Below are 10,882 nucleotides of genomic sequence, written 5' to 3'. Positions count from 1 at the left end.
CTCTATTTGGGCTTGTGAGACAATCTATGTAGAATGCTTGTCAAGGTATCTATCCTATTAGGACCTACGAGTAGCTACTGCATAAGAATAAGCCAAATAGATTAGCTCCGTGTTTTCCCAAGGTCATTCACCCACTTAATTCATCGTGTGCAAGTGAAAGTTCCATCTCTATACAGCTCGACTCCCCTCCTAAGCTCCAGTCGGACCCTACAGCCAACTAGGTACTACATTTGGATTTCCCAGCAGCACACACAAACCCATTACATCTTCCTTCTGTTACCATGTCACACATTTCACCGAGCGAGAAATCTTAAGCCATATTAAATGTGTTCCTCCTCTTACCATTCAGTGCAATGAGACCTCAAAGCCTGGTTCTGCCATATAGTTCGTAAAATCAGGTCTTACCATCTGGTCACATCTCCTTGTACACTGAGTGGCTCTTAGCTGCACTCTGTCCCCAGGTTCTCTCCTGTCCACGCTGTCGGGCAGTTATTAGAATGCTCTACATGGCGCACATTTTTCAGGAAAGCACTCAGTTGAAAGCGTCTAATTCTCCCCTTCCTCCCGAGCACTACGGCTGAGTCTCAGCTTGCCCACCCACACCTGAAAGACACTGTAACGTGGGCTTGGCTGGTAGGAAACGAAGTAACAAGTGCTAATGACGAGGGCCTCACGAGCTGAGACCAGTCTAGTTCACTGATCAGGCTTCTCAGGGGGAAAGACCAAGGACCGAGAAGGAAGAGCACAGGGATGCGCGCTGGGGACCTGAGGGAAGAGCTCCCTGAGGTGGAACGACGCAAACACAGTGGGAGAGAGCACCTCTGCCCCTCAGGGCCCCCAGCTTCCCGGCTCTGAGCTGCAGACTGGAGCAGCCGTCACTCCGGCCACTGCGCAGTGCGGGGCTGGTCTACCAAGCACCTCCGGGCTCTGCTGGCCAGAGCATCTGCGTCAGAGCGCGATCGCAGAAGTTCTGAGAACGCAGGTCCTCGACACTGGCATCCGACGCCGCCAGCCCCTCGTGCCAGCCAGTTTCCTGCCTAATTACTCTCCCACCGTTCCTGCCACTTCCATCTCATCTGCTTCTACCTCGAATGACCTTACGCTGCCTGTCTGCTGGTGAGGTCCACATGTCCGGATCAAACTGCCAAGCCCCTTTCTTGAACAGCGAGGGTTTCACGCTCTCCAGGGCCCGGTTACCTGCAAGGGAAGGAAGGGAAGCAGACAGGGTAGGAAATGGAGTCCTGGAGGAGTGAGGACGTCCCAGCCACGGACCTGTCCACAGGGAGCCGCTTCTGAGGGCCAGTGTCCCCCTCCCCCGGAGCGAGTGCGGGGGATGCAAAGTGCGGACATTTTCTCCAGTGCATTGAGTGGTCGCTTTTCTTATTTTAAGCAACAGAAAAAGGCAGAATGATTTATTTTCAGATGGCAAAGCCAGCCAGATTTCTAGAGATGAAAGATTATCTTGTACTCCGAATACTGAAGTGTCGGGGTGCTGCCAGTGAGGGAGGCCGGTAAAAGCCGAGGAGAGGTGAGACTGGCTCTGGACAAATGACACCCGCCTGACAGTCACACACAGCGAGTACCGAGTACCCACACGGCCCCCCTCCTCTCAGCTGTCCGCTCCCCTCCCTCCTGCTCACCTGCGGCCGGCCGGAAGCAGCAGCACTCCAGCAGCACTCCAGCGCTCCAGCGCTCCCTTCACTCTGTGGTTCTTTCCCGGGACACAGGGAGGCTGGGAGGAGCTTCCCAGGGTGTCTGACCCCGGGGTGTTCACGCGGCAAACACTCCATGCAGCCAGCCTCATTTATTGACAAGTCCTAATTTTATTGCCCATTTAGTAACATATTTGTTGCACAAACTAATTTCTCATAAAGCAAAGCACAACTTTTTCTTATAAATAGTATAAATTATTTTATTTACAGAAACTTGTTACAAAACAAATAGACTATATATTTCTTCTCTTTTAAATATCCAAAGTAATTTTCTATCCCTTGACATTTGTTCATGTTCTACACAGCAGCCAACACAAGTCCAGCTGAGATGCTCTTGATTATGTGTACAAATTATCAAACTATTCACACATTTCAACACAGGAGATTGCTTTTAGAACCAAGCTCAAAAACAGCAAAATGCTTTCACGGCCCTACATTCACACTGACAGTATGTAGTGCTCATTTAAATGATCTGACAATGTAAATTGTTTTGCACAAAATGTAAAAACGATTTTCTTCTAAACAATGAATCTTTTAACAATCATTTTTCAAAGTCCACCCCCCACCCCAGGACAGAATGAGACATTAAGAAATTCCTTGGCAACAGAACTCTCTTGCAGGAAGACAGCTGCCTTTATCAGATACATTTTTTAAATTACACATTATTTTCAGTGTTCTCAGAGGTACTTTTTTGTATTATATTTTTGGAATACAAAATATTTAATATTCTCTTTAAGCTCTGTATCCTATGCGTGAATAACAGGACAGACATGTGAGCCACTGGCTGACACTCCTGCAGCCCTCGGTGCCACTGGGCAGTCTGTCACCAGCTGAGTACTGAGACCAAAAGGCCAGAACTGTGAAACGCCTCACAGTCACCAGCACTGGTGCTTTTCAACTCCTCCCCGTAAAATTTTAGAAACAATATTGAGGTGGAAAAAGCAAACTCCAAAAGTTCAACTGAACATTCAAGTCTTTTTAAAGAGAATCTGTCTAAGCTTAAAACTAGGTTCAGGCACTTTCAGTTTTTTCCATTAGTTTTAAACCACATCACATACTAATAACATACATGTGCTCAGTGTACACACATGGGCACATATGCACACACATGTGTGCACGCATGCGCACACACACACACACACACACACACAACACTAACAAAAGAAAAGCAGTGTGTCACTTAGTTCCATGTAGTCTATAGGGAAATCGGGCAACTAGGGAGAAGCAGTGCCCACTTCACCCGCACGAACCCACTTCCGGACAAGGAAAGGGACGCAGACGTTCACAGGACAGAGGCGTCCCTCTAACGGTGAAGGAGGCGGGCTCTAGGACTATTGGCTTGGCAGTGAACCACTTCAAATTATAAAAAGGTATTTACTTTTATTAATTAATAAATAAATACTAGATGATCTCAATTGTACCAAAACAGGGTATCAGAAAAAAAGACCTGTGCAAAAATACATATTTAAATATGTACAATTCATCTTTAACAAAATATGTCTTCTGAAATAGGGATACTTCCATATTTATAATAGAACAAGAAATCCCAAAATAAAGATACAAAAGTAGGTTCTGTATAATCCTTTGTTCATCATTGCAGCACTTTTTTTTGTAGGTTATGAAAACTGCAGAAGTTGTCATGAAATTCTATTGGAAAGAATATAAAAATTATCTTGGTTTTAAATTGATACCAAAGTCTGTCTAGAAACAACCCAACCACTGCAAATTTGGTTTTTGTAAGTTAATTTAATTCAAAAAAATACTTGTACTCCCGTGTTTTCTAAGTGGTCTTAATTGTTCATCATAATAAAAAGTAGTTACTGAAGAAAATAAAATATTTGAACAGTCTAAAATTCAACAGCACTGTTAGAATAGATAGGTCTGTTTGCGGCAGGCAGAATCCAAAATGGCTAATTTCCTAATCCCGATGCTCTGTGTGTTACCGGGAGACATAATGAAATTCAATTAAAACTTCAGCCTAAGAAATCAAATGATCAACACTCGCTAGTCTAAGTATCTACATTATCCTGAATCAGCTTGCTATCATGGGTCCTAGTCACATCTTTCAGAACAACATGATCTGTCTTGTCTATAAATTCCATCAAGAAAAACAACTTAATTTATAACCACCAAGTCCCCTTGGCTCTGAAAGTAAATTCTTCCCGTACCCCATTGCACTTGTTACCAAGGAATCAACTAAGTACGTTCTGATTCCCTCTCACCCCACCCCCGCTGGGATGGAACCAGGCTGATTTTTCCAAACCACACCAAACTGGCCATCCATGCATGATCTCTCCTTAGTAGCTCTCATATAGTATCTTTTAAAAAACATTTACTGATTGATTGCATAATAAGTGAACAAGACACTGTTCGCCTCTTCCTTTAAAAAAAAAAAATCAGTATTTTACATCAATTTATAGCTAAAGTATCTGCATAAAGTCATTGTTTTCTTACATAATAAGAATAATTCTGTAGCAATTCACATTATTAGGCTGGTAACCAAGTATTTATTCATTCTACCTGTTGTTGACTTGAAATTCCCTGAAACTTAAGTTTGTAACCCAAGAACTATAGGGAAACAAAGGCTGCACTGACCGGCTCTGTCCAGGGCAATGACCCGAGCCTTGAACTCTTACCCTGTGTCCAGCCACTCTGTGCCTTCTCGGGAGAGGGCCTGGGTCTCGGCCCAGGAGCGGGGGAGGTGGGGGCCGCCAACCCTAGCATGCAGTGGCCCTCCTCAAGCTACGCTGTTCTAACACAGAGAGCACGCTCCGGAAGTATCCCGGAGGCTCCCAAACACTACACCAGGAAGACATGGCACGGATTCCAAGAAAGGGTGTGGGGTCGGCAGCAAGCACTGCGCACCCAGGACACCCTGTGCAGGTGCTGTGTGGCAGTCCAGGTGCCCTTGGATCTGCACCCAGACTCCCTTCACCAGGCTGAGGGGCGGGACACACAACCAGGGGCCCTGGAGGAGACACAACGGTCCCAGGACAGCATCCAGAGGCAAGGGTAACACCTGGGAAAGATTTACGTACACCCTAATAATTTCACTTTAAGAAGGCAATTAAAAAAGACTGGGTAGGACAGTCGACCCAATCTGACACACTGTTTAACATGACAACCTAAAGGATAAAAAATTCCATCTCTTTGGAAGTCTTGGAAGAAGCCCCTGCGCCCCAACTGTGATTTTATGTTCCCGCCCCTCCCCCTCCCCCAGGCTGGCTTTCCGTCAATCACACTAGTTTGCATTTTCTTCCTTTTCTTAAGTCACACAGAATTGCTTTTGTACCATGAAAAGTTAGCCTCCACCGTGGTTTACACTTGCTGTCTGGGCATCAGTGCTTCAAAGCAGTTTGGAGGTTTCAAAGTCGGCAGCTTCTTACTCCAAATTACTTGCGAGGGCGGGGCGGCTCCGTCCTGACGGCTGGCACCGGTGTCCACTGCACTGCGGACACCCCACGGCGTCGCCTCCCTTCCAGGGGCTAAGCACAGCCCTCCCCCTGCGAGGTCTCAGGTTCCCAGAGTCAAGGTGCCCACCCGCTGGAGCGCAACCCACCGAAGAGTGTGGAAAGTGGTGGGCAGGGAGAGGGAGAAGGGAGAGTCTATGGCAACGCTCCCGCCTACACGTTCCTTTGCCCAGCTGCCAGTCAACCCCAAGAGTAGCTCCGTGATACACTGCAAGTAACAACACATGAGACACCAACTTCTCACAGTCCAGACCACCGTAACACCGGTAGAAGCAGTTGGGCTGCCGGACCCAGCGTCCTTTAGGGTACTCACTGCTACAGAGCGAACTCCGGAAGGTCCTGGGAAGCAGCTGCCCAGCAGCACCCTTGAGGCCACGGAGGCTGGAAGAGGCTCAAAGGCATCGTGGAGTCCAGAGCGCGGAGTGGAGGTGTAACTTGTCCTCAAAAGCGTCTGCACCGCTCCTCCTCGTGCTGTTCTCGGCTGTCAGGGACGTGCCTTTGGCTTTCAAAACAGAGGGATGGGGAGACAATGAAGGGTAAGCAAGCAGCTATGCGCCCTGGTTCTAAACAAGAATAGCCCAGCTGTGGAACGTGGCCTTAGCTCTCCTAGCCTTCACCGCCCTGGACACAACTCTCGAGATTTACTTTCAGAAAACTGGCTAGAGCAGATGTGGGCCTGGTTTCCAGCTTACCGGTAGACCAGAATTAGCCTTTGGGTTCTGTTTTCGGATTCTGTGCCCTTGAAGGTTTTCCAGGTGCTTCTTTTTTTTTTTTTTTGGTACCGGGGATTGAACCTGGGACCTTGCACTTGGCAAGGCAGGCAGCGGAACCACTGAGCCAAATCCCCGGTGCTCCAGGTTGTTAAGTGAGAGAAAAACAAGGTCACACGGGCTGGAACACACAGGTGTGACAGCTCAGATGAGGCAAGGGGCAGGAGCCTGGGCCTGGCAGTGGCCAAATGAAACCTGTGGCGGCAGAGGGGCTGGTGCCGGGAGTGCCTGCCCAAATTTGCCCTGGTTCTGTTTTCGGAGTCTGTGCCCTTGAAGGTTTTCCAGGTGCTTCTTTTTTTTTTTTTTTGGTACCGGGGATTGAACCTGGGACCTTGCACTTGGCAAGGCAGGCAGCGGAACCACTGAGCCAAATCCCCGGTGCTCCAGGTTGTTAAGTGAGAGAAAAACAAGGTCACACGGGCTGGAACACACAGGTGTGACAGCTCAGATGAGGCAAGGGGCAGGAGCCTGGGCCTGGCAGTGGCCAAATGAAACCTGTGGCGGCAGAGGGGCTGGTGCCGGGAGTGCCTGCCCGGGCCCCACCCTCCACTTCCCAGCACGGCCCACAGCCCTGCAGGAACAGTGGGCTACGCTTCTGTTTTCTAAGAGCATGGGTCCCTCACATCCCCCTGGAACCTGTGGGCTCCTTTCGCAGGTGTGCACACACAGAACACGCCTCGGGAGGATCCCCCACGCTCTCCTCTCTAGCTGTGGCCCCAGGACTGGCGCAGCGTGATGAAACAGCATTCCATGACATGCGGGCAAGTCTTCTCCAACACAGACTTAAGGGAAAGAGCCCAGAGTCAGATGATGTGGGTTTTCCCTGGATGGTGACAAGTCAGAGGTGGCCAACTGGCAAGCCATGAGTACACACCTTGCCGAAAGGTATGTGGACTGCACCACATTAAAAATAAACACATTATCATATATGTGCTCTAAAAACAGCCACCTCTTACCTGCAAGTCCCGATCTGTAGTTCTCTTTAGAACTGTTAACAGAAGGGTCTGGGAGCAGAGCTTCCTGCAGATGGGACCTCTGGTCCCAGCCTCCCAGGGGCGCTGTACCACTCTCTGCGGGCCCTGCCCTGTGCTGCCACCTCAGCCATCCTTTTTGTTACCTGCGGGGAAGCTGAGTACAGTGGACCACCGAGTTACGACCAGCAAGACATACGAACACCTTGGGTTACGACCGGAATTTTAGTTTTAATTTATGACCAAAGTCTTGAGTTCCAACCTGAATGCTGGCCACTTGTGCTTCCAGATGGTCTCAGATACAGATCCAACCCTTAGAGAGCTCTGGAAGGAACATGACAGCGTCCTTTTCTATTTGGGGTTCACTGAGAAATCCTAAGCCAGGGTCTAAGGACCCTGAGATCTGCCTGTGCACAGGGAGAGATTTTGAAAGCTGTGGAGTGGAGTCTGAGTCACATCTTGAGTTACAAATGGCCCTTGGGAATGCACTGAGTTCGTACGTCAAGGGTGCATTGTGTCCACTGCTGTCTGGAGACATGGTTGTGTGCAGCAACACAAGCGTGGGATGGGCAGGGCAGCCCTGGAGGCGGGGCAGGTGCGTCAGGACACCCACACTTACAGGGCTCGGAGGGGTGGGTGCTGCTGCATATGGCCAGCAGGGCCAGCGAGCCTTTTGTGACACACAGCCCGCAGGGCACACATGCCACAGGTTTGCCACCGCCGAATTACATCCAGTGGCTCTGAAGCAAGATGCATACGAAGCCCTCCGTTAGTCTGTAAGCTGGCAAAGTGAGCCTTACACCATATACCTGAACGTCTGCGACTTGAATGTTCACAAATTGGGGACTTACTGTACACCACAATTTGTATTTCCCAAGAAACCTGCTTTAAAAAACCAAACAATATACTAATAGCTTATAATTTAAGCAGCTACTTAAGTTCAGTTATTTTCCCCATACCTTGACATACAGATAGCAGAAGGAAGTTATGACAGTGAAAAACTCCTTGGTATTTTCTAAAAAATGCCTTATGTGGCATCTGAGATAAGTTCTGAAGATAAGGAAAGGTGAAAGAGATGTAAAAAAAAAAAGAGCCTCACATTTTAAGTCAGGGCTCTGGGGTGCTGCTGCTGAAATTCCTGTTCGTAAGCAAGGTGAGAAGATACCCTGGTGAGCGAAATAACAAGAGGAGAGATGAGCTGGAAGTTAGAGCAAAGGAAGCTGGAGGAGGCAGTCACGAGAACCAACAAGCAGAAGGTCAAGGACAGACAATGCCACAGCACAGCAGAGAGTCACGGTCAACTGTGACTGGGACACCGCTCAGCCACTCCGAAGCCACCCTCAATCTGCTTTCTAAACTATTAACTTGGAATGAGGTTTTAAAAGTCTTCAGTTACACCTGCACCAACCCTTGAAAATAGGGAGAAAACACGAGGTGAAAGTTAACTAGAACATCTCAAACTGCTCGACGTGAACACTGACAAGCTTTCTTTGAAGTCTGAACTCATCTTTCCAGATCCCTGTGGTATAGGCCCAGCACTGTTGGAGGAACTCATGTGCACAGCCTCTCTAGGAAGTGACGCCGGCTCCCTTAACAGCACTGGGCCCCCAGCCCCTCCAGTGCTGTCCTCGGCCCTGTCTGCCAAAGGCATTGTTCCAGCTTCCTTACCCCGGAGTGTCTTTGGAAGGCATCAGAAATTCTGCAGAGGGGCTTTTTACCTTCACACATCATGGACTCATCCCCCTTTTTAGGAGACACCATGAAGCGGCTGTTCACAGGCAAATCAACTAACCCAAACGCACAGGTCTGTGAGCCGGTAACAGATCCAAGGGAGGGGCACCGGGCATCCCAGGGGGCTCGCAGTCCATTTCCTACCTGGTGGAGGAGGGAACTGTTCGCCAGCCCTTGTGCCCCTGGGATGGTGCCTGTGTGTTTCATGTGGACGTTGTTCATGGCTGGCAACTTGGCAACCTTCGTGGGTTTGCTACTGCTGTTGCTGATGCTGCTCGAGCCTGGGGAGCACTTTCTCTTCTTGCCTATGAGCTTGTCCAGAGGAGTGTGGGACTGGGGGAAACTGCTGTGGGAATTCACAGGCAGCTCGCTGGCCTGGTGCACGAACGGGCCCAGCGAGAGTGTGGAGTCGCCACTGTTCACCATCACACTCATGCGCTTGATGGACTCCGTGGGGCTCCCGCCGGGGGGGCCCCTCCCTGACTGCTCGTGCCGGAGGCTCCCCGAATGCACACGGTTTGTCACGCAGTTGAGGCTCAGGCCATGGGACGACGTCACTGTGGACAGGTAGGGAGGCCCGGAGTGAGCCACACAGTTTTTCCTAAAAGACTCCATGGAATGAGAAGAAGAGGAGGAGGAGGAGGAGGAGGAGGAGTGAACTAACAGTGGGGAACTGTTTTTGCGTTTCTTTCCTGAGCCACTGCTGCTGCTGCTACTGGCGTTGTAACAGTTAGTGCCGGCACCAGAAGCCTCCTTGGGCCTCACAGACTTGCTGCATTTCAACTTGGGAGGCTTCCTGGACATGGGGGAGGAGGGGACGGAGGAGAGACCCGAGGGCGCCGGCGGGGAGGAGGACGAGGACGCAGGTCTGGACTGCAATCCGCACACAGGGTCCACGGCCCCAGAGGTGGCAGGCTGTGCATTCAGCGTGGTTCCGTGCGCTGGTACCGCTTTGCTGTTTGGGGAGATGCAGGCGGGTGACAGCAGGGCGGGGGGTGTGGAGACAGTAACTGCTGCGAGGTAGCCAACCCCGCACTGTGACATCGGCACAGAGTTTGTCCGGTGAGGAGCTCGCGTGGAGATGGGCGATGCGGCACTGGACACTGGTGGAATTTTCCTGTAAGAAGGAAGAGGCAGTGAGGCTGAGGGCACCGTATGGCAGCACAGGGTGCTGTCCACGCAGGTAGCACCGTGGCCTATCCCCTCTGCCTCACACCCAGCCACGCTGGCGCTGTACGCCAAGGAAAGGCCGACCCCTGCCGGGCCTCTCCTCAGACTCATCCTGACACGCGGACTTACTCAGTGGCCCCCAAGACTCCCACACTGGAGCTCAGGTCCCACCGCAATGTGGTGCCGAGACCACAGAGGCCCTCAGCAAACAGAGGGACCAGACCGGGAGCTGGCTGACAGCTGCAGAGGGACCAGGCCCTGCACAAGGGGGCTGTGGTGCTGTGGTGTCTGGACAGGCAAGGGAAGTCCTCAGCCTGAAGCTCACAGCCAAGGCGCCAGCCAGGTGAGGTGGTGTGCCTGCAGCCCCAGCTTCCTGGGGAGGATCACTTGAGCCCGGGCAGCACAGTGAGTCCTGAACCAAAAAGCCCCAAACATGAAATAAAAAACAAAACTAGCAAAACACAAGGTCACACCCTCAGCTAAAGCAAGAAGAAGGGCCTGACTGGAAGGCCAGTGCCCAGCCTGCCTGCCCGCCTTCAGGTCCTAGGGAGCCCAGCTGTAACACCCTCCCGGCCACACTCCAGCTCCCCCACTTCCTGGGGGCTCAGCTGGCCTTACTACTACCGCAGATTCCAGAAGCCGGGCAGGAAAAGCAGTGAAGAGGAAGCAACAACTGCAAGTACCTGCAGCCACTGAAGAACTGTTCCAAGGGTACAGCATAGTGCAAACCACAGCTCACGCCTGAACTTAGGGCTTCTCCATTCTGGCTGTGCGGGGCAACTGCCTCAGTTTGAACTACATACAGTGATGTCAGAGTCCTGGGAAGCGACTCCAGCCAGCAGCCCAATGGTGGAGCTGGGCTCTCGTCCCTGCACTCATGTAGGAAGCGGGCAGGCACCGCAGATATGCGTTAGAAACACTGTTCCTGGGTCCCAGCCCGCACGCCAACACAGCCAAGGATCTGCTCAGCTGCAGGGGCTGCTGTTGGCCCCGGGTGGTTTACAGAACCAGGCCCAAGGACCAGACTTTTATGTACCTTCGTTTTTTTTTTTTTTTTT

General features: G+C 50.9%; 1 protein-coding gene across 4 annotated transcripts in view; it reads right to left on the bottom strand.

Annotated features, from left to right (window-relative positions):
* Window positions 1-1,832: 1,832 nt before the first annotated feature.
* Window positions 1,833-10,882, bottom strand: part of Atxn7 (ataxin 7) — a 103,615-nt gene continuing 94,565 nt past the window's right edge. For 3 of the 4 annotated variants that reach the window (XM_010606573.3, XM_019204920.2, XM_010606572.3), the window contains 3 exons: window positions 8,799-9,771; window positions 8,023-8,089; window positions 1,833-5,684 (listed from right to left, as the gene is read on the bottom strand). In XM_010606573.3, the coding sequence (XP_010604875.1) occupies window positions 5,575-5,684; window positions 8,023-8,089; window positions 8,799-9,771 (1,150 nt within the window). In that variant the 3' untranslated portion in view covers window positions 1,833-5,574. The remainder of the gene's footprint in view (window positions 5,685-8,022; window positions 8,090-8,798; window positions 9,772-10,882) is intronic. The other variant, XM_010606574.3, reaches the window with a different exon arrangement.

The sequence above is a fragment of the Fukomys damarensis genome, unplaced genomic scaffold (assembly GCF_012274545.1).
Source record: "Fukomys damarensis isolate Sample0158 unplaced genomic scaffold, DMR_v1.0_HiC HiC_scaffold_28, whole genome shotgun sequence".
NCBI classification, from domain to species: domain Eukaryota; kingdom Metazoa; phylum Chordata; class Mammalia; order Rodentia; family Bathyergidae; genus Fukomys; species Fukomys damarensis.
This window is presented reverse-complemented; position numbering and strand designations above follow the sequence as displayed.